Here is a 22,192-nt window from a genome sequence, read left to right on the forward strand (position 1 = left end):
CCCCACGACTCTTGCCGTTCTCAGTACTGCAAGCCAGGATGAGCTCCCTAAAATTAAAGTCTGGTCACGTCACTGCCCTTAGTAAGCCCCAGGAGCTTCCCCGGGGTCCCAGGATAATAGCAGCAGTGCCGCAGGCCTCTCCAGCCTCAGCCGCAGTGGGACCTGCCTCCTGCTGCCCCGCCTCGGGGCCCTCACCACGCAGACCCCTCTTCCTTTGTTCCTGCTGTCCCCCGGCCCCCACATGTGCCCTGTCACAGTTCCCCACACCGACAGACTTGTCACGGTTTGTAATCAAAGGTGTGTGTGATTGTCTGACTCGGGTCTGAAGCGGAGGGAGGTCAGTTGCACGCACAGCGTGTAGCGGCTATTCACTACACGGATGTGGACTGAACAAACGATCTTAAGCGAGTGTAGGAGGGAAGAGCTGCCCATCTCTCACAGGTGGGAGGTCGAAGGCTTGGAAGGCGACGTTGGTCGCCAAAGCATGCAAATCCTGCCCTCCTGTGCTCAACAGATACATCCACTCCACCTCGCTCGGTGACTGTCGGGCCTGACTGAAAGCGGGCTTGACCCGTCACAGGGGCCAGGCCCTGGTGGGTGGGACGGACAAGAAGTCAGCCCAAGTTTTGAAATCAGAGTTAAGAATCACTTCCCAAAGTACAGCACTTTTCATAAAAAAAAAAAAAAGGCACAAACACTTCCAGGTCACACCTGCCAAATACAGCACGTTAAAATTTCCCCAAAGACACGTCGATGTCACGTTACGGGCAATCTTAGAAAACATTGTTTCACAAGAACGGGGAGACGGAGAGACACAGAGGACTGGAAATGTCTCCGGAGGTTGAATCCATCAGCCTCAGGAGATGGAGCCAGCGTGGAGAGGTTGGCGGGAATGGGAGGCGGGACGGCACCGGAGCAGAAGCGGTGGGGGGTACAGGTGGGGCTGGGGTGGGGGCGGCTGTGCCCCCTCTGGGGGCAGGAGGAAAGGACCCGTGGAAGTTAAAGGCCCTGGGACCATGGGTCGCGGACGCTCCAGAAACAGAAGATGCACATTTGTATAAGCTGCACTGAAGGGCGGGGAGGGGGCAGCCAGGCAGTGGCGGTCTCTGAGCCCAGGTGCAGGATTGCCAGACCCGCCTGCGTCTGCCCGACAATAGCGTCTCCGCAGCCGCGCGGAGTGCAGGGCTGCCCAGCCTCAGGGGCCAGCGGGGCAGGGGGGCCGGGCTGTGGGAGGCAGGGGCCAAGGCGGAAGGAGAAGCCAGCAGGGAGGGGAGGACAGGGTGGAAAGTGGGGGAGGACTCAGCCTCCGGAGGCCTCGGAGGCAGAATCGGGGCGTTTCTGGTGGCGCGTGCCCTCCTGCAGGGTCCAGCCCTTTCGGGTGTCTTCACGAACACGGCTGGTAACGGTGCAATGAGGTCAGGGCCGTGGCTCTGTCCCACCACGAACAGCGGCCCGGGTCTGCCCGTGACTGACCGACCCCACAGACCAGACTCAGCGTCGCAGCCAAACCCCCGTGGACCACCAGCAACAGATGCGTCCTGGTGTTAACGCTTAAGGAAAAGAGGGTCTAACGTGCGACGTCCAGACACTCCCCCAGGGCCTGGGGTCGGGACAGGAGGGGCCGGGAAGCCCATGAGGAGAAGGCAGCCCCTGTGTCAATCTGTCTGGCCTTTCATCTTTTCTCCTGGATCAGGTTCCCACCTGTGCTTCTGTCTGTCTGTCTGCCCCAGGCCCTCTTACTTTCTCACTCACCACGTGCCTGGCCAGCCCTCAGGCCCCAGTGCCCCCCCAGCTCTGAAGGGCGCTTTGTCCTGCAACCGCAACTCACATCTCTGGGGGGGACACGAATGACTGGCTTGGGTCAGTGTCCACCAGCGGCCACACTCTGGGCAGCTGTGGTTGGGGGGGAGCTTACAGACGCGGCCGCCTGCAGGCGAGAGGCTCTCAGCGAAGGGGCCGCGGGCTGGCAGGCTTGGCTGAGGCCGCCGAGGACTGTGGTCACTGGTTGGGGCCCAGAATCCCGACGAGGGTGGGCGCGGAAAGCCAGAGGCCCGAGACGGCCACGGCCACGTGGCTCTGCGCTCCAGAGGCCGAAGAGACCTGTGTGGACACCGGGGCCGGGGGGGTCACAGCCTGGTTGTGAGGCCCAAGGACACACCCACGCTGGCGGGCACCAGGTGGGCCGGGGGCCAGGGAGGCCCCGGAGCAGCCTGGGTGCCGCGGCCCAGGGTGGGAGGGGCCGCCTTCAGAGTGCTGTGGTCGCCACGCTGCCCCAGGCACTGCGGGAGGACCCCAGCCAGACCCGCGCCCGCGGAGGGAAGCAGGAGCAGCGGCCTGTGGTGTTTTCCAGGGAGGATGGACCGGCCGGGGGACACGGAGCCCAGAGTCATGGACGACGAGATGCTGAAGGCGGCCGTGGGGGAGCAGGGCCCGCGGGAGGAGGCCGGGCAGCTGGCCAAGCAGGAGGGCATCCTCTTCAAGGACGTCCTGTCCCTGCAGCTGGACTTCCAGAGTGCGTACCCTGGGTGTGGCGGGGCGGGCGGGCAGGCGGTCCCGATGCCACGCGTGGTCGCGGGGGTGCGCGGCAAGGTTGCACCTAGGTCACCTGGGTCGGAAGGCGCGGGACCAGCACAGGTGGAGTTAAAGCGTGACACCAAGCGCGGGGAGCCCTGGAACAGCCAAAGGTGGGGGGACCTAGGACAGTGGTCCCCTCAGCCAGAAGGCAGGGGAGGAGGACCGCGTGCTGGGGAAGCAGAAGGGGAGACGTGGCGCAGGGCCGGGCCGGTCCTCAGCGCCCACCCGTGAACCAGGTGCCGGGGCTCGCTGTCTCGGGAGCTGGTTGGGAGGACGAGACGGGAGGAGACAGCTCAGGCCGCGCCCCCGGCTCCCTCGAGGAGGCCAGCGAGTCGGGCAGGGGGGCAGGCGAGGAAGCGGGAGGGGGGCGGGGCCCGCGCCCCCCGGGGCCAGTGCGGCGCATCACAGCGGCGGGGCCGGGCTGGTTCACGTTCCTGCCTCCACGCTGGCCTGCCGGGTCACCCGGTCGACCGCGATTTGCTGGTGAGCCCGCCCGGGGACGTGGTGGGCACGGCAGGCCTGGCCCGGCCTCACGACGCCAGCGGGCCACCCAGGGCAGGGGGGGCCCCAGGCTTTTTGGCGGGAAGGAGCTAAAGGGAAGGCGGAGTGGTCCTCGTGGGGGCTTCAGACCCCCTTCTGCTCCCTCCCCACTACTCATCAGATGCTCTCACATGCGGGGCGCTGCTCTGGGCACAAGGGACTCAACTGTGAACGCAGGAGGCAAACCCTGTGCTCGTGGAGCTGACGCGGGGGGAGGGGGACACGGAGCATAACCGTGTGTCCTGGGGGTGACGTGTGCTCTGGAGAGAAGTAGCGCGAAAGGTGAGGAGCGCCGTGGGGTGCCGCGAGGTCGGGCGGGCAGAGACCTCACCGTGCAGGTCACAGGGGAGCAAAGACTAGGAGGCGGCGAGGGTGGGAGCCACGTGGAGAGCCGGGGAAAGCGGTCGAGGCAGAGGGAATGGCCACTGCCAAGGCCCTGAGGCAGGCGCACCTGTGCAGACGCAGGTCAGAGGTCGTGCCATCGGCGCGGAGGCTTTAAGTGAGCGAGGCAGGAGCCCTGGGAGGACCTGAGCAGAGGAGGGACAGTGCGGGCCCTGGGTTTTCACAGGCTCCCGCTGGCTGCAGGAGGATGGACTGTGGCCCGGGGGCCGGGGTAGAGAGTCCGGTGAGGCAGCGCTGCTGGGGTCCAGGGAGCCGTGGCAACAGGCTGGACCAAGCTGGTGGTGGTCGAGGCAGATCCCGTGTCTGTGTCGAAGGTGGAATCAGCTTTGGGGGCAGCCCTGTCGTGCTGTCAAATACACGTGGCTCTGCTGTGTCGTTCCGGCTTTTCCACGTGAGCTGCTGGCGCCTGCAGAAAAGCCAGCACACGGGTGTGCCGGGCAGGGCGCCCTGCCGCCGGGGGCCACCCAGGGCAAGGGTCCGCAGGGTCACACGACCGAGTCGACAGTCCAAGGCAGGGCCCAAGAAGGGAGATCCAGACCCGGAAGCACAGGTGGGGCAGGTACCATCCCAGGAAGTGTGGCCACGGTGCTGGGGGAACAGACACCATCCCACCCGGCCCTGGGGACCGGGAGGGGCAGGGCCCTGAGTCAGAGAAATGCGGTCCCTCCACCCACACCGAGGCAGCTGCGAGGGGTGCCTGCCCATCTTGAGTAAATATTGAAACCGCTGCCCTGAGTGTTTGTGGTTATTAGAGGCATTTTTATTCACCCCTTTCACTTCTATATTAGTTCATTTCTTTTAATGAGCATTACAAAATCATTACAAAAGCAAATATAGAAAAAGGGGCATGTAAAACAACAGCTTTGTGGTTTCTGTGAAAACCGGGGACCAGGTCAGGCCTCTAGAATTTTACACACACAGTGTGTGCTTGTCACACGAAGGGTTCCTCGGAGCTCTTGGTGGCTGTGACAAAGGCCAAGCTCCGCCTGGCTCAGGATGGGTCGGCCGTCTGACCGGGAGGTGGTCTTGAGCGGCCGCGGGGTCGGGTGCTCCGGTGGCATCAGGAGCCCACCTGTGTGGGGCGATTCATCCCCTCCCCGTATGTGGACATTCAGGCCCCATCTTTGGGCACACGCACGGCGTGTGATTCCAGGTAGAGACACTGCAGGGTCAGCGGGCTCAGACATTATTTCCGTCCGTGTGGCCAGAGCACCCTCCAAACTGCTCAACTAGTTGACTGGCCAGCCCTGCAGCCTAGATTCTATTTGTCACCCTGGGGGCCCTGCCTGAGCCCTGCGTCCTGAGCCCAGGTGCCCTGGGGAGAGCCGAGTGAGTCCCCGCCCTGGGGTGCCAGCCCACCTCCACCCTGCGGCGTCCTGCGGCGGCCCCAGGAAGCAGCTCTAAGAGGGACTCTGAGCTCGCGGAGCTGGGCCCACACCTCAGGGCCCCCTTGCGGTCCGGGGAAGGCAGTAGGGCTCTGGGGCCTTTCCCACCGTCAGCATCAGTCACACGGCCCCCAAGACGCTGGACCGGCCCCCGGCCAGAACCAGCCCCAGCGCGGCCCCCATCATTTCAGACATCCTCCGCATCGACAACCTCTGGCAGTTTGAAAACCTGCGGAAGCTGCAGCTGGACAACAACATCATCGAGAAGATCGAGGGCCTGGAGACCCTCCAGCGCCTGGTCTCTCTGGGTGAGGCCCCCGCACGCGCCCCCAGCCCCCCGTGACGCCTGCTGAGGCTGTCTCCCAGGCGGGCGTGCTGGCGGCTCAGCGCTGGTCTGCTGGGGGCAAGGAGCCCGGGCCTGTGCTCGGACGCCACAGGACAGGACGTCTGCTCCCACCTGGCAAACCTCCCAACCTGGCCGGGCTCACGGGAGCCGTCTGGACTCTTTCTAGTTACTCTAGACCCAGACGGACAGATAACCACGCAGTCCGGACAAAACCAGAACTAACCAGCCCCGCTGCCAGCGTGCGCTGAGCACTTACTACCTGCTAGCACGGCCCATGTGCTTTCCGTGTGAGGCCTCCTAACCGCACAGCAACCCCACTGTCGAGAGGAGCGGGCCGAGGTCACCGCGAGCGGGGCAGCAGGCTCTCAGCCCAGCTCGCTGACTCCAGGGTTCCAGGCCTCACTGCCAGGGTGGCAGGGGCTTTGCCAACCTGCGTCCACGTGCCGGCCTTGGGAGGCACCCTCACGTCTGGTGAGGGGCCGCGGGCACCTGACAAGGGGCAGGGCTGGCCGGGAGCTCCCGGGAACTTTGCCTTCTTTGGCCTCGCAGTCATCCTAGGGGCTCCAGAGGCTGGGGCACCGCCCAGAGCTCCACGACCAAGACGCAGCAGAGCTGGGACGAGAGCCACACCTGTCTCACCCCAAAGCCATGTCCTCTCTGTCCTGTCAGGCTGCTTCCCAGTTTCGGGCAAGCTGGGGCATCGGTGCCCCTGCCAGCGTGCAGGACACTCTCTGCCAGCCCACAGCAAGCCCCCAGGCAGGGCTACGCTGTCGTCTCACAGGCGCAGAGACCAAGGGGCTGGTGGGCTCGGAGTTTCCCGCACCAGCAGTGGAGCAACCAGAGCCGGGTCTCCTGACGGCCGGGCCCAGGCCTCAGACGAGCTCCCCTCCGCCCGCCCAGCACACGTAATCGCTAAGTGCCGGGCTCGGCGGCCCACCTGTACCACCAGGAGGTGGAGGAGGAGAGAGGGCGGGTTAGCCCAGACCCTGAGCCTCGGCCCCACTGAAGGTCCTGCTTGTAGGCAAGAGCTCCCGGGCCCCACCGTCTCTGAGGGCCAGTGCCGGCCCCAGAAGCTGACCGCCCACATCTCGTCCCAACCTTATACTCAGGCACGTCCTCGCGGCAGCTTGAAACCGGCCGCAGTGGGGGTATTGACGCCACGGAAGTCGGCACGCGCCGCGGATCAGGGCTGCCGTGCCCACCCCTTTGTTACACATTTACCGGCTTGTCTGCCAAGAGCAGAGCCCGGCTGCAGGCGCGGTGCGGGCAGAGCCGGCTCAGGTCCCGCTGTGCCAACGCGCTCACCCGTCGGAACACGTTCCCTCCGCCCCTGCGCCTGCCCTTCCTCCCGTGCTGTTGAGGCCCCTGTGAACCCGGGTGCCCTCGGCCCTGAGGTGAGGCGCTGACGCCTGTGCTGCGAGGCGCCGACGCCCCGGGGCGGGCGGCAGGGGCTGCCGCAGGGAGCGTGTCCCGCTGGGCGAGCGTCCCCGCCGAGCCGGGAGGCCCTTTTACGTGCGAGGGCGTCCACCGATGGCTCATGAACGTTCCCAGTTTGAGCCTCGGGGCCACGGGTGTTTGAGGCCAGGGGTGCGGCCCCAACCCCAACCAGACCCCCAAACCTGTGGTGGGAAAAGCACTTCATTCCCGAGGGTGAGAAGCTTGGGCTAGAGGGGGTCCCGGGGTCTCAGCTGGGTTGGGCTGGAGCGCGGGGCAGCCCGGCCGGGCGGTCCCCCCCCGCCCCCACTGCGCTCCCGCCCCCCGGGCAGCTGCCGTCCCAGGACGCGGGCCGCACGGGCGCGAGCCTTTGCCCGCGTGCAGGGCCGGGCAGGGGGCGGCCACGCGGAGGGGTCAGCTTCAGGACGGTCGCCCTAAGCCAGACCCGTCCTCCAGACCTGTCCTTCAACAACATCGAGGCCATCGAGGGGCTGGACGCGCTGGTGAACCTGGAGGACCTGAGCCTGTCCCACAACCGCATCTCCAAGATCGACGCGCTGGACGCGCTGGCCCGGCTGCGGGTGCTGTCGCTGGGCAGCAACCAGATCAGCCGCCTGACGAACGTGAGCACCGGGCGGGGGCCGGGCGGGGGCTGGGCGGGGGTCGCGGGCCGAGCTCCCGGCCTACCCCGTCCCACCAGAGCCCGAAGTCCAGGTTCAGTGATGTCCAGATGCCAGCTCAGCCCACGAGAGCCACGTGTGGGTCCGTGTGCGCCCCTGCCCTGGTGGGGTCTCTCCTGCCCTGCCCCTGGGCGCCCAGCAGACTTTTGCTGGGGTGGGACCCTCGGCTGCAGGGCATCTGGGCTGTGCTCGGTGGGGACAGAGACCAACAGCAGCGCCAGGTCTGCAAGGGCGGGGTGTAGGTGCAGGGCGGGGCCCAGGGCCGCGGCCAGGTGTGTTACGCACTCTGCTGCCGTGTGTGATGGGGCTCTGTGCCGCCGGGCAGGCGTCCAGAAGTGACCACCTGAGGGCCAGAGCCCGAGCAGCACCCCCAGTCCCGTCCCTGCAGCTGAGCTACAGCTCAGCCTCAGCTCCCTCCAGGCCTCACCTGGGGTGAGGCTCGGAGAGCAGGGGTGCGATGGGCACAGCAGGCACACCCACCCCAGCCTCGGCCGAGGCCGGAGCAAGGGGCTGTGCGGAGGGGGCTGGCCGCAGCGCCACCCTGGGCGGAGGCCCCTGGCGGCTGTGGTCTGGCAGTCCAGGCCGCAGGCTTCCTTGTCCACAGCTGGCAGCACAGAGAGCAGAAGTCTCCCCCACGGAGCCCCTCAGTGGGATGGGCCCACATCCACCTCTACAGAGACCGGGGGTGGGGGGGGGGGGCGGGCTGGGCGGTTCCCACGAAGGGCCTGGGCCGGGTCAGGTCCCGGCTGCTCACCTGGTTTGGGTCCGTCCAGCGGGCCAGACTGCGGAGGCCGTGTGGCCTGGGAGGTTCGTCCTGCACGCCCCTGCGAGGGTGTAAACCCAACCTGCCTCTTTCCAGGGCTCGAGACCTCACGGCTCAGCTGCCCTTGCTCTGCAGGGCAGGGGCCTGCGGGACAGCTGAGGGAGGCGCGAGCAGAGAGCTGGGGTTTAACGGGTCTCGGCCGCCTGGCCTTGGGCGCCCACGTGCCCATCTGTACCTGAGAAGAGCGGTCTGTCCTGCGGGCCGGCGTGAGGGCTGAGTCGGTCAGCGCTGAGCGGCTGCTACAGGACCCGGCACAGAGGAGCTGTGCAGGAAATGATGCTTACTTAGGGATTTTCAGATTAAGGGTAAACCCCAAATAGCCCCAAATCTTGCTTATGAGAACCTTTCTGAGTGTCCAGAGCTGTTCCCGCCCGGGCCGGTCTGGTACCCGGGGCCACACGTGAGTGTATCCCCTCTGACTCGCTGTCCCTCAGACACAGCAGAGTTTGATGGACACAGGTCCAGGCTGTGCCCCGCCCTGCTGCGGACGCCCCACTCCCTCCCCTGGCCGTGGCCGTCCTCCCACCCCCCTTTCCCCAGGGGGTGCTGGGTGCCAGGTGGCCCCCTGGGAGTACAGGAGAAGCAGGGAAAGCCGGTCTCCAGAGAAGAAGGAGGAAGAAGCTGCAGGGAGAGCTGACTTCATAACCTGCAAACCCTGAGCATCTCTGATTTCAGCGCTCATCTGGCATCTGATATATACTTTCCTGTTACTTATTTATTTACGAGGCTCCTTTAACACCTGTCTATTGGATTAAAAACAAGCGGACGTTTCAGCAGAACTCAGGGCACGCACGGCAGAGCCCCTCACCCCTGACCTCAGCCCCCACGGCCGCTTCCAGAGGCCACAGCTGCTTCTGAAGCGTGTGTGTGTTTCTGGGCATCCTGTGGTTGAAGCGCTCCGTGTGGCGGTCCGGCCATCTGGCTACCCTCCAAGAGCCTGCCTGGGCCATCCCTGCCCCTCTCGAGTCAGCAGCCCCCTTGCCGGACGTTCCCCCGCCTAGATGCTGCAGGAGGGAGTTTCCCAGCCCCCGAGGGTGAACGCTGAGATTGTTTCCGGCCTCACGCGGACCCACACAGGCTGTCACGGACGCGCTTGCGCAGGGCTGCCTGGGCACCTGGATAGCCCGCCTGTAGGACTGATTCCTCCAGGTGGAGCTGCTGCGTCTGCGGGCGTGTGCGTGTTTTTATTTTTCGGGACGTGCCACACTGCTGTCCACAGAAGTGGAAGCAGCTGTTGCGAGAAGGCCGACTCCCCTGACCGTCCACAGCACGCTGTGTTCCCAGACCTCCCTCTCTCTGAGGATCTAAAGGAGGAGAAACAGAGCCGAGCTGGGAGAGCTCTTAGAAGTTACATCAGATCCCCACTCCCCACCCCACACACTGCACACAGAAAACCCCAACGGCTTCCACCTCCTAAGAAGAAAATTCAGACTCCTGACTGCAGCCAGTGGGGTCTCAGGTGAATCTGGGCGGGCCTTGTGTTCCGTCTCACCTCAAGCCCCCCAGCCACGCGGCAACCCCCCCGGCCTTGCTGAGTTCCAGGTACAGGACGCTCTTTCCTGCCCCAGGGCCTTTGCTTGTGCTGCTTTTGCCTCTGGGAACGCCCTGCCCCGCTCTTCCCTGGCTGTTCCCTCGGGGCTCAGAAGCCTGAGTCCTAACTGAGAAACCCGTCAGCTGTTGTCCCCGAGGGCCCCCCCGCTCCCCCCCCTTTGCGTATTTGCAGCACGTACACCGAACAGCACTGGTGCTGCTTTGAAAGCAGCCTTGTCCCCTGCCCTGAGGGTGCCGGCTCCCGCTACAAGGGCTTTGTCCCCACGGTGTCCCCAAGGCCTGGCACGTGCCTGAGGCCTGCTGGGCGCTTAGGGACGTTTGTTGAACGAATCAACAAATGACAAAGAAACTCCTTCAGAAAAGCACAGGAGATGCTGTCCGATGAGGTACGGGCCGTGTCGCTGACTTTGCCCCGGTCACCAACAGGAAGAATAAATGGCCACAGGGGGACGTCCCGCTAGCTGCCACCCAGGTGGTCCCAGGCAACCACGCATCGGGTTCTGCTGAACCGGAGAGCGCTGGGCCTTGCGCAGCACTTTGCAGTTGGAAAGGCCGCCTGTTCTGAGAGCAGCAGCGATGGGCACAGCTGGGCTGTTATGGGAGCAGATGGAGGCCCTCTTCTAAGTGCCCCTCACAGCACGTGGCCGTGGCCCTCTCAACACCCATGCGACATCCCCACACCCACCTGACAGACGAGGCGGGGGACCCAGGTCCACCGGTTCTGGGCAGAGCCCGTGGCCCCTCCCCTGGGGCTGCACTCAGTGTGGACAGAGGGTACAGAGGACCCAGGTGACGCCCCCCCCCCCCCCAGGTCATCTACTTGCGGCGGTTCAAGGACCTGCGGACGCTCAGCCTCTCCGGGAACCCGGTGGCCGAGGACGAGGACTACAGGATGTTCGTCTGCGCCTACCTCCCCGACCTCGTGTACCTGGACTTCCGGCGCATCGACGACCACATGGTAGCGTCCCCACCCCGGGCATCCAGCTCACGGCTCAGCGTCCAGGCCCAGGCACGTCCACAGCAGGAGAGGAGGGCGGCCCCTCCTTGAGCCGCCTTCACGGCCCCCATCCCTGTCGGGCCGCCTCCCACCTCCTCGCGGCTGTCCTGCTCCGTCTGCTTTGCCGGGTGGACACGTCGGGGAGACCAAGCGAGGGTCAGCGATGAGTGGGTCAGCAGGTTGGGGCAGAGTCAGGATGCGCCCCCACGCAGGTGACTCCAGGGGCGACACGGAGCGCGCCGGCCCCAGACAGAGGCCCCCGGGGGTCGGGGTGGGGGGCTTTGTAAAGTGTTGGCGGGGGAGACAGGCGGGAGGGCGATGCGGGGGTTCAGGGCTTGTCCTGCTGAGACGGAGGCCGGTGGAGAGCCCCGCGGTTTTCAGCAGGGCTCACGATGTGATGAGCATTCAGGGGCCTGGAGGCTGGCATGGGGGGTGCAGGGTGCTGCCCGGCCCGGGCGGTGGCAGCGGAAACAGAGGGGGCGGGGGGCAGATACTGGAGCATGGAGGGTCGGCGGTGCTCGTACCGGGAGCCTTGGCACGGGTGAGGTCACCTGGGGCTCCAGCAGCCCCCAGGGCAGGCAGGGGGCACGCAGGACGGGGTAGGAGGGCGGCCGCCGAGACCGCGTGCCCAGGCCTGTGGCTCGGGTGCCCACTGCCCCTCTGCCTCGTGCAGCCCTACGAGAGGGCCGGAGCCCGGCCGGGGGGCGCTGGGGGAGCGGGCCAGCCTGCGCGGGGGGCCTCCAGCCCAGGGATGTCCCGTGACCCTCGGCCCGCTCCCCCGCTGACGTCCCCGAAGCTCAGGATACCTGGCAAGGGCCGCGGGGAGAGGCCACGGCGCAGAGGCCACGGCGCAGAGGGACCCCAGACCCCGGTGACGAGCCCCTTCCCGCTGCCCCCACAGAAAGAGCTGGCGGAGACGAAGCACCAGTACGGCCTCGACGAGCTGAAGCACCGGGAGAACCTGATGCAGGCCCGGCTGGAGGACGAGCAGGCCCGGCGGGAGGAGCTGGAGGAGCACAAGGTATGGCCGCCACCGGCGTGAGGACCCGCTGCCCGCCCCCGCCCCCCACCCCCGAACCCAAGGATGCCGCCGCCGGTCACAGCCAATTCCGCGAAGGTCAGCAGCGCCCAGGCCCCGGAAGCCTGTCCTCCGAGTGAGAACAGCTCGTGCCCGGGGCCGCCAGAGCCTCAGGCAGGGCAGCACGCTGACCTGCCCCCCTTGCCCCACGGCCCCCAGACCCCCCTCCAGCACGAGGGCCAGGGACTCTGTGCCAGAACCCTCTCTCAGGGCAGCCCCTGTCCTCAGGACCCCTGGCTGGTTCCCGGGGCGGGGGGCAGCCAGGGAAGCTCATTCCTCCCCGTGGTGCACCCGCCCCCTCAAGCCGGATGGAGCCAGGCAGCCTTCAGTTTTCTGCCCCTGGAGCTCCGCCCATGCTGGGCCCTTTGGTTGCCCTTCCCCCCCTGCCTTCCCGAGGGCCAGGCGCCCACGGCCCCGGTGCCCAGCGCAGGGCCTTGCCCAGCGAGCCCGCTGTGTCTCTGACCGCAGGCGGCCTTCGTGGAGCACCTGAACGGCCCCTTCCTGTTCGACAGCATGTACGCCGAGGACGTGGAGGGCAGCAAGCTGTCCCACCTGCCCGGTGTGGGCGAGCTCCTGGAGACATATCCTCCCGGGTCACGGCTGCCTCCAGGGCCTGGGCGTGGGAGTCCGGGGGGGCTCGCCGTCCACTCTGGGGCTCAGGTGGCGCACCCAGGGCAGGGAGGACCAGGCCGGCAGAGCCGCGCAGGGACACGTGGGTGCCTCGTCAGCAGGGCCCAGGCTGCCCGAGCTGGAGGCTGGCTCGGCGTGTCTGTGGCTCTGACCCTCGTCGCCGTGGGGACGGCTGCTGCTGGGGCTCCGCCTCAGCATTTACCACTGTCCCAGCCCCGCTCAGGGCCGGCGCTCTGCTGGGCCGCACCTGGGAGCTGCGCAGGCCGAGCTCGGAGAGGGGGACCTGTCCAGGCGGCACAGTTAGAGCTGTGGGCCGAGCCTGCGCCCCTCCCCCGGGGACGCGCGGGGCACTTGTCCTCGCGGCTGAGGGACGCGGAGTGGACGCAGGGCGGGCTCAGCGCTGAGCAGAGACAGACCTGCTCCTACACAGCCACCGCTCGGGAAAGCGTGGGGGGGTCTCTCCTCCCAGCCTGGCCCTCGGCGCAGCCCCACTGCCCCAAGCACCTAAGCGCTCCTCGTGCGGCGGAAACCTGGGCCCAGAGCAGCAAGGTGGCCACGAGAAGCAGCCGCAGAAGCTGGGTCTCTGCCCTGAGCCTGCAGTCCCCCCACCTCCGCAGCCTCCCCGTGCACCTGCAGCCGCCGCGCGTGAAGACGGCCTGGACAACGGGGCCCGACACGCGCTGCCCAGCTCCCCGGCCGCTCTCCCCACCCCGGGGCTCCCGACCCCTTCAGGCGCCCCAGGGGTCTCTCCCCGGCTCTGTCGCCTCCTCCCATCTCCACCCCCGCCCCCCCCGCAGGACGCTTCCTGAATCCCTTAGGCTGCGGGTGGAGATGCCCGACCACGGCTTCATACCCCAGATCCCGGCTGCGGCTCTGCGACAGCAGCCGCCCCGCCGTCGCGCGCGCCCCAGGCAGCCGCGAGCTTCCTTGACGGCCGCTCACCTACAAGGACAAGTTTGTCGTGGTCTGCCTGAACCTCTTCGAGTACGGCCTGAAGCAGCAGGAGAAGCGGAAGGCGGAGCTCGACACCTTCACGGGGTGTATCCAGGAGGCCATCCAGGAAAACCAGGAGCAGGGCAGGCACGAGATCGCCCGGTTCGAGGAGAAGCACCTGCTGGTGGGTCCCCGCCCCGCCTCCCCTCCAGGTGCCCCGCCCCCCTCCAGGTGCCCCGCCCCCTCCAGGTGCCCCGCCCCCAGAGGCCCGGCCCTCCACCCCCACCACCGCCTGCTCCCAGGCCAGGCTCCAGATGAGGCGACTGTGACCACAAGCACCCTTCGCCCCCCAGTCACGGCCGGTCACTCCACGGACACCGCGTGTGCCAGCCCAGCCCCCGGTCCCCCATCAGTGAACGGCTGGTCCTGGGTGCGGCTCTGGCCGCCCGCCCTCTCGGTGCTCTCAGCCCACGAGCAGACGGACCTGCATCTACTGACCGCCGGCAGCTACTTGCTCACGGGGTGCTGTGGGGGTCCAGCTGGCTTCCTCAAGGACGGGCCGGCCTTGTGTTACAGCCCCCCCGCAGAGCCCGGCCGGGTCAGAGGTCAGCCCCACTGTGAGCCAAGGTCTCACAGACACTGCCCCACCCCCAGGCTCTGTGAAGCTCAGGCTCTCTGCCCCTGCACCCGAGGAGAAGGGCGCCACGGAAGGTCACGCAGTCACCCGGCCGGGTCCCAATTCAGGTCCACGTGACTCAAGCCGTCGCGCCTTCCATGCCCAATAGCGCGCCAGCTGGTGCAGCCTCTGCTCTCATAGCCTCCCGGCTGGAGGGGGTGGAGCTGACACTAGACCTCGGGCAGTCGGACCCCAGCATCCACGTTCTGACCCACAAAACCAAATTGCTGTCCGTCACCTCAGGAACTAGTTACACTTAGCTGTGGATTCCTAAAGCGCGGGTTTGTTTCCAGAGTTTAAGTGCCATCCGGGATGAGCCTGAACTGACCAGCTTTGAGATAAAGGTTTCGGAGTTCAGCGAGGACGTCACTGAGCTGTTCAACGTGCTCATGACGCTGGAGATGCAGCTGGTGGAGCAGCTGGAGGTGAGGCGGGGCCCCGGCGTGTGCGGCAGCCGCCCTGCCGGGCTCCGTGCAGGACCTGGTGAGGGAGCGCCCTCCCAGAGCGACCCGGCGGGCCACACGGAAGCTTTCTGTGCTTCTAGTACCTTCCAGTCACTGAGATGACAGGTGGTCCTCGTGCAGCATGAGAGGGGAGCTCGTTCCCCTGGGATGGTCTCCCCACCCGGGAAGAGCGCAGAGCCTCGGCAGGGAGAGTCCCTTGTTAGACCCAAGGGGCTGTCAAAAAACAAAGCGGACGCCGGCTCCCCTCCACCCTGCTCTGCTCTGGGATGGACCCAAGGCTCCTGGCGCCACAGCCTGTACTCGCAGCATCTCGGGGCCGAGTCAGGAGCCTAAGGAAGAGCGCTATCTAGAATCCGGGGCAGGGCTGCCCTGGGGGCAGGGGTTAAGAATCCGCCTGCCCATGCAGGGGACACGGGTTCCAGCCCTGGTCCGGGAAGATCCCACATGCCACGGGTGCTCTAGAGCCCAGGAGCCATGACTACTGAGCCCGCGTGCTGCAACTACTGAAGCCCCTGTGCCTAGAGCCCGTGCTCTATAACAAGAGAAGCCACCGCGATAAGCCTGCATACCAAAATGAAGACCCACAGCAGCCAAAAATCAATCAATCAACCAGTCAACCTTTAAAAAAAATAAAATCCAGGGCGGCCAGACGGATCTGTGCGTGTGCCAGGCAGCCAGCACCAAGGCGGGGGCCTGAAGCGCAGGGACGGATGGAACCTCCCAAGTGCTGCGCAGCCGGGCGGAGACAGCGTCTTTTCAGTGCCTCCTTCCTCAAGGCTCCCGCCGCATCACAGAGCAGATGCTTCCTGCTGGGGAGGCTCCGGCACCGCACGGGCACCGCAGAAAGAGGCCTCAGGGTACCCGGAGGCTCGGGCAGCGGCTCCCAGCCTTTCCGCGCGGGGGGGGACCCCCTTTGCAACATCCCCGAATCCTCCAGAACTTATGCTTGTATTACTAGCGGCCAGAAAGCCACGAAGTGGAGCCGTGCTTTTCAATGACCCTATTTTTATTCTTTACAAGAGTGTTTACACACATGTGAAAAACGTGTAATTAGCCCAGCCTGTAGACAGTCCTCAGATTCAGGTGTATTCCCTGTGCCGCTGGCCCACCCTGCAGCCTCTCCAGTCTAGGCCAGGTCGGGGCGTGGCTCATGGGGTGGCAGCCCTCCCCGTGGCATCTGGGTGAGGCCGGGTGCCTTGCTGAGCCCTTAGGCAGCAATGCAGGGGAGCCCGCAAGGAGGGAGGTGGGAGGCCTGGGGTCAGAGCCGGCATTCCCGAGGGTTTCCTCCCTGCCAGGCACCTTGCAAAGCACTTTGTGTGACGAAACCCATTTCTGCGTCACCACACCCTCAGGAGACACATCCTATGGGAAGGAAACCCATTTCATAGATGAGGGCATTGAGGCGCAGGGGGAGGTAACGACATTCTGAGTTGCACACGGTGGCGGAGCCGCAGGCAGCCTGGCTCCTGGCCATCCCCCCTCCGGCCCCCGTTTCTCTGGAGGTGATGGAGGTGGCTGCCACTGAGAAGCCCCAAGGGTGGGGTGAGCTGTATGTGTGCATGTTGGGGGTGGGGGGTACGCTTTCTGGCAGAGAGACCAGCAAAGGCCTGGAGACGGCACCGCACTGAAGCCCCAGGGGGTGAGCGAGGCGAAGTGGCTGGAAGGTGACGGCTGAGGGTCAGCGGTCGGGAGAGAGGCAGGGTCGGCTCGCGGCGCCACCTGGGAAGGTCAGGTGTTGGTCTTCTCCCTTGAGGTCTGCGGTTGCTGCCCGCTAGGTGGTACAGAGCACTTCTGCTCTGGCGCGAGGTCAGTGGAGTTCACATCTAAACACGCGTGTTCTTTCTCATTCCCAGGAGACTATAAACGTGTTTGAAAGGAACATCATCGACCTGGTGGGACTCTTTGTGGAAAACGTCCAAAGCCTATATCCTTTCCTGATGTCCCTCCACGGGGAGGTGCTGCGGGCCGCACCACGGCTCCGCGCCTCCGGGGGCCGGGGGAGGTGCCTGCACCGTAAACAAAAGGCACAGAAGGGTAGAAGGTCGTCACAGCTACGCAGGGTGCAGACAGGTGGGGTCCCTAACAGGTGGCTCCCTGTGGGGTCACATGCCTTCCCCCCCCCCGCCCCCAGTGCCACCGAGGAAAAAAGCCACCTTCAAAGCACGGCGACTTGCCAACCACTCAGAATGTTCAAGGAGTATTTCCTGGCCCTGAGCAGCGAGGCGCCTTGTTAGAGTATAAGTCTGGATGCCCACTGGGCCGCTCTGCAGGCCTGCTTGCAGCAGAAGTCCTGGCCCGTCTGTTCTCCGATGAGTGATTTCATCAGGAGACCACACCCCAGAATCCCCCCCACGGCCACTCCTGTACTGCAGGCACACGTGCCCTGGGGGTGGGATGACCTCGACGCTGAAGAAACTGACAAATCATCCATAAGGAGATGGGTTAAATGTCAGGTTAGGAACCGACCTTTGGGGCACGCCCAGCCTTTTGCCACCTGAACTCAGGGCCCTGAAGTTCACCCCAGAAGCCGCCCCAGTCCCGCCCTCCAGGACCCACAGTCTCGCTGGGTGACAGTTACGGAAGCAGCCCACCGCGGGCTGGGCCCGGCCGGGAGCCTCCCTGAGGGTGGGCCAGGGGACCAGCTGGAAAGGTGGGGAGGCTGTTCCAGGCTCAGGAGACAGACTGTGCAAAGGCCCAGGGGTTCCAAGAGGAGGCCTTTAGGTCACAGTAGACGGGACAGCTGCGAGCGGGAGGGGCGGGCCGGGGCTCCGGCTGCTGCGGGGAGAAAGGGCTGGAGGGGAGGGGACCAGGAGGGACCCCCCAGGGGCTGTGGGGCGGGCGGGTGGGCGGGCCCGGAAGGCCGGGAGGCTCTGAGCCCAGCACAGGGGAGGGCGCACCCGGCCTGGGCTTAACTCGCGCTGCACGATGGCTCAGTGCCGGGACCTGGAGAACCACCACCACGAGAAGCTCCTGGAGATCGCCATCAACACCCTGGAGAAGGCGGTCAAGGGCGAGCTGGGCGAGGACCTGCCCGACGACGTGCGCTCGGTGAGCGCGGGGGCGGGGCCGGGGTGGTGGGCGGGGCGGCGGCATCGTGGGCCCCGCCCCGCGGCCGCCGTGAAGCCCGAACACCTCCCAGAGCCTCCGTTTCCTCACGTGCAAAAGGGGCGGTGGGCCGGCGGGACCGGCTGACAGGTGACGCCCCCGGGGGGCGCTCAGCGCGGCCCAGCTACGGAGGAGCTCGTGGCCGCTACATGGTTTCCACGCACCAGCAGGTTGCCTTCCCAAAGCCCGTTTCTGTGGGGCTTCTGGCACTTTCTCAGCGAGGCGGCAGCAAAGAGAGGCTAAGGTCTGGTTTCCCCCGAGGGTCGTCTCAGCCCCGGGTCTCTGCCCGCGCCGGGGGCCCCGCTCCCCCGCAGCCCTCTCCTCTCTCTTCCTCCGTGTTCCGCCCCGTCAAGCCGCCGGCACCCCTCCCGGGACCGCCGGCGCCCGTGCCCTTCCCCACGCAGCGGCCGAGACCCTGGGGAAGCGCAGGGCAGGTCCGCGTGCCCGGCGCGCAGCCCGGCCGGCGGCTCCCCACGCCGCGCACCCCCCCGCCGCCGCTCCCCGCCGTCGTCCCTGTCAGAGCCCTCGCCACGGTTCCAAGCTGCCGTGCGTGGACTGGCTCGTGTGGCCCGCCACCCTCCACACAGGCTCCGGGGAAGGCAGGGTGGCCTCTCCCCACCGCGCACCTCGGCAGCCGGGGCGCGAGCTCAGCAGGCCCGCTGGCGGGGGCTGCAGTCCCGACCCCACGGCCTCGGGCGGGGGCCCAGACGGTCACCTGTGCGGCGGCAAGCGGCAGGGAGCTCACCTTCCCGAGCCTGAAGGGAGGCTGCCTCCGAGAGCCTACCCTGGAGCCGCCTGACGGACCAGCGGCGGCTGGTGGAGGTCCCTCACGCGTGGCTCCGGGGTCTGTGGCGCCTCCCTGAGGACTGGGACACACAGAAAAGGAGGCCCCGAGGCCCACGGGAGGCAGGCGGCCTGTGCGGGTGTTTCCAGCGGCCGCCCTCTCCTGCCAGGGTGGCCCTGCCCGGCGCCATCGGACCCCTGTTCCCGCGGCCCCGGGACGCTCAGGCTGGCGGGCTGGGGGCTCACACGAGCTCCTGTCACTCACCAAAGGAGCCCTGAAGGAGGCTTCCACCAACCCCACCCTACGGATGGGAAAGCTGCGGGGACGGGGCCTCAGAGGGGGTCGGTAAACGCCCGAGATGACTCCTCGTGAGGACCAGTCTGGATTCAGACAGTCGGAGGTGCTGAGCCCGGGGTCTGTCCCTCACTGTGGACAAAGTGGGCGTCCTGGGTCTGCCCAAAAGCGGCCCCAGGCCCCAGGGTAACGGGGCTGTGCCCTGGGCTCCCGGGCAGCCGCGGTGTCAAGGACCGCCCTGGACACCTCACGGGGCAGCCGGCAGAGCCCGCTGGACACCCTGCCCTCCGTGGGCCCGTCAGCGCTGTCCTTTCGGGAACACCTGCAGCAGGCGACGTCGCCGGGGCCCTACACTGTCTCCTTACGTTTAAGCAACGGAACACGGGGCAGCGAGCCCTGACTGTGAGGTGCAGTCATGACCTCGAGGGACGGCACGGAGGGCGGGAGGGAGGGCCAGCCCTGGGCGTGGACTTGCTCTTCTAACCTCCACACCGACCGCGTGAGGGAGGCGCCCGCGCGCTGCCCTCTCACAGGCGAGGAGACGGAGGAGAGGTGACAGGGAGCGTGTGGGCGCCGGCCGCAGGTGGCACAGGGCATTCAGACGAGGGAACGGCCCTCAGCGAGAAAAGCCTGGTTTTGGCTTCTGACCATCAGCGAGCGCGCTGGCCGCAAGCCACACCGGCCAAGTGCTTAGGTCTTCAAAACGCCGCCTCTGGTGGAGCGGCTGCGACCAGCTCAGGCCGCAGCCAGGGCCACACCTGCTCCCAGGTCCTTCACGGCCCAGGGAGGAATGTGGGACACGCGCTCCGGGCGCCGGTGGTGGTGAGGGCGTTAGTCCGAGGCGCCGCGGCGAGGCCCCTGCGGCCCTGGGCACGTGGAGCTGACCTGGCTGCCGGGGCGCTCTGGACACCCACGTGGGCGTCCAGCCAGGGGCGCGGCCAGCATGACAGGGGAGCCCGGGAGTCCCGGGGGGCCCGCTCACATGACAGTGGAGGGACCGGGCCAGCATCCCTGGACGGGGTGGCCGTGACGAGGCCCCGGCTGGAACCCGAAGGCCCCCTGGTCAGGGGGCGCTGGCAGCCCGGCCCGTCTCCTCTGATCCTGCGTGGGCCTGGGACACCACATCCTCCAGCCGCCGGCAAGGAGGTGGTCCTGGGGAGGGGCACCAGCCAGCCCTCGTCCAAAGTGCCCCCAGGAGGTCGCCTTGAAAGAAACGTGTGTGGGAGCTGCAGGACCACCTCAGGGAGTCCAGCGAGGCCTGCGGAACAGGCGGGGAGGCTCAGGGAGCCAGGGGCTTACAGACACGGGAGTGAACCCCCAGTGTTCTACCCACGAGGACGATTCTGATGTGGCCGCCACCCCGGGCCACCTGAAGTCCAGAAACAACCTGTTCTTTAACCAGGTTCCTTCCACTTGAGCTACACAAATGTCGTTTTCATAACCAACCCCAACCTCGCCGGTGTCTAAGCAGACTTCACTCCCGTGGCCTCCAACGCCGCCCCCTGCACGTTCACGCTCCGGGGGCCACCTCTCTTGCCTCGGGACGTCAGCCGGGATCCACTTTGAGAGGGAAGATCGTGCACCTTTCAAGACGGGCACACGGTGGCTGGGGCGTTTCCAAACGATGGGACGACAGCTGCGCCCAGAGGAAGGGCCGGTCCCCCGGAAGCCCCGTCCTCCACACCAGTCGCCGGGCTTCCCGTGGACACTGACAGGCCTTCCTCTGGAAAGAAGTCTGTGGCCAATAAGTTGGAAACAGAGAGACAAAGTTCAAAGGGTCTGTCTTCCACCAGGTTTCCCAGAGCCTTCTCTGGAAAGACGCTCTGTGCTGAGTCCAGGGGCCTGGGTGCGCAGGGCCTAAGAACACTCTTTCTGCACAGACGCCAGCACCTCAAGATGCACAGACTGTGTTCTGGATCACTCCTGAAGGAAAGGAACCCATGTGTACACCTGCCCACGCCCCCTACGGGGCAGAGCTTTTGGGTCCCTCGCCGTCCTTGGTGACGCAAAGCACCTCTGTTTGAAGCGGAAACAGCCGCCAGAGGCCGCGCCGCTCTGGGAGTGACTGTGTGGACTCAAAGCCGTGCCAGGCGCACGTGGCCTGTCCACGTGTGAACACCCGGAACCAGCCAGGGGCCACGTCCCACAGCCTCGTCCACGACGGGGACTGGGTGGGAACAAGAAGGCAGGAGCCCCCTGGGACCCGGGTCGGCCTGGGTGACGTGAGGGGCAGCACGACCCACCGGCTCGTGGGGCCTTCTGCCCTCAGAGCAGCCCCGAGCCCTCGGCTGGCCTCACGCTGCCCGACGGGCAGGTTCCAGGCACGTCGGCCTGGAGTACCTTGGCGAAGTCACCGGGGCGGTCCCGCCGCCTCCCGAGGGCCCGCTCCCCACGGGGACTGCCCCGCCCCCCGGGGGCCCCTTCCCGGCACGGGCGCTGCCAGGCCGAGGGCGTGGTCACCGGAGACGGGCCGGGAGACCTCGGCCCCTTCCCCTCCGGCCGCCCCTGCGCGCTGGGCGGACGCGGCCCCTCACCCGCTCTCTCGCCCCCCAGCTCTTTGTTGACAAAGACACGATCGTTAACGCGGCCGGGGCCTCGCGCGACCTCCACCTCCTGAAGATCGACAACTGGGAGGATGAGCTGGTGACCAGGGTCAACTCCTGGTGCACACGCCTGCTGGACAAGGTGAGCGCGGCCCGGCGCAGGCCCCACGCCGGAGGCCCGCCGCCCACCCAGGGGCAGGCCCGCACCCAGGGCTGGAGCGGGGGGGGGGGGGGACGACGACTCAGGAAGACAGGCCCCCGACGCCCTGCCTGACGGGCGGCCGCCGTCTCGCCCTCAGACGCACAAGGACGCGGTCACGAGGAACCGCAGGCGCGTGAGGGAGATCAGCAGGTACGTCGACCACGTGCGGAGCGAGCTGGACAGCCTGGAGTGCGGCGACCTCGCGGACTAGCGCTGTGGCACGCCCCCCCCCGCCCCCCAAGCAGAGAGGAGTAAAGGACTTTTGTGACCTTGCTCCGTCCTTGTGTCTGAGCGGTTGGCGTCTGCTGAGTGACTCCTGGGCTCTCGGGCGCCCCTCCGCCATGCCCATGGCAGGCCCTCCTCCGGGTGCAGCGCCCAGCAGAGCCCAGGGGCCCGGCCAGCCCACCGAGGCGGAGGCCACAGGGACCCAAGGACCCCCCGCAGCTGAGAGCACAGCCAGAAGTGACCCGTGAGGTGGGGATGGGGCAGCACCTCCTGCAAGCACGCTCAGGGTGCGGGCGGTGGGGGTTGGGGGTGGGGCGCGTGGGGAGGCGGCCTGGGGGCCAGCAAGGCTGGGCGGTGCCAAGAGCCCCCATGCCCCACACACGCAGACTCTTCCGGCTCCTCCGCCTGGGCCCAGGCCCCGGAGGCCTCGCCGCTGTCAGGGGCCCTGCAGCAGCCCTGCTGCGACAACCTCAGGACATGCGTGCGTCAGGTGCCTTGCCCAGGCTTTCAACCCAAAAACAACAAA

The 22,192-nt window shown here is 66.8% G+C and overlaps 1 protein-coding gene across 1 annotated transcript; it reads left to right on the plus strand.

Annotated features, from left to right (window-relative positions):
• The first annotated feature begins 2,355 nt into the window (after window positions 1-2,355).
• DRC3 (dynein regulatory complex subunit 3) lies at window positions 2,356-21,652 on the plus strand. Its single transcript, XM_057716487.1, has 12 exons — window positions 2,356-2,512; window positions 5,093-5,209; window positions 7,138-7,304; window positions 10,547-10,693; window positions 11,634-11,753; window positions 12,279-12,391; window positions 13,383-13,557; window positions 14,343-14,474; window positions 16,367-16,437; window positions 17,438-17,561; window positions 21,250-21,381; window positions 21,539-21,652. Exons 1-12 carry the CDS (start codon window positions 2,356-2,358, stop codon window positions 21,650-21,652), a joined length of 1,569 nt encoding a protein of 522 aa, XP_057572470.1.
• Window positions 21,653-22,192: the final 540 nt, after the last annotated feature.

This window comes from Hippopotamus amphibius, chromosome 17, assembly GCF_030028045.1.
Source record: "Hippopotamus amphibius kiboko isolate mHipAmp2 chromosome 17, mHipAmp2.hap2, whole genome shotgun sequence".
In the NCBI taxonomy this organism is placed as follows: domain Eukaryota; kingdom Metazoa; phylum Chordata; class Mammalia; order Artiodactyla; family Hippopotamidae; genus Hippopotamus; species Hippopotamus amphibius.

What these genes read in the sequence shown, in the direction of transcription:
- DRC3 (XM_057716487.1), top strand. Translation starts at nt 2,356, where the DNA reads ATGGACCGGCCGGGGGACACGGAGCCCAGAGTCATGGACGACGAGATG. An exon ending in GGCGCATCGACGACCACATG is followed by an intron (nt 10,694 to 11,633) that starts GTAGCGTCCCCA and finishes CTGCCCCCACAG; the next exon opens with AAAGAGCTGGCGGAGACGAA. An exon ending in GTGGGCGAGCTCCTGGAGAC is followed by an intron (nt 12,392 to 13,382) that starts ATATCCTCCCGG and finishes ACGGCCGCTCAC; the next exon opens with CTACAAGGACAAGTTTGTCG.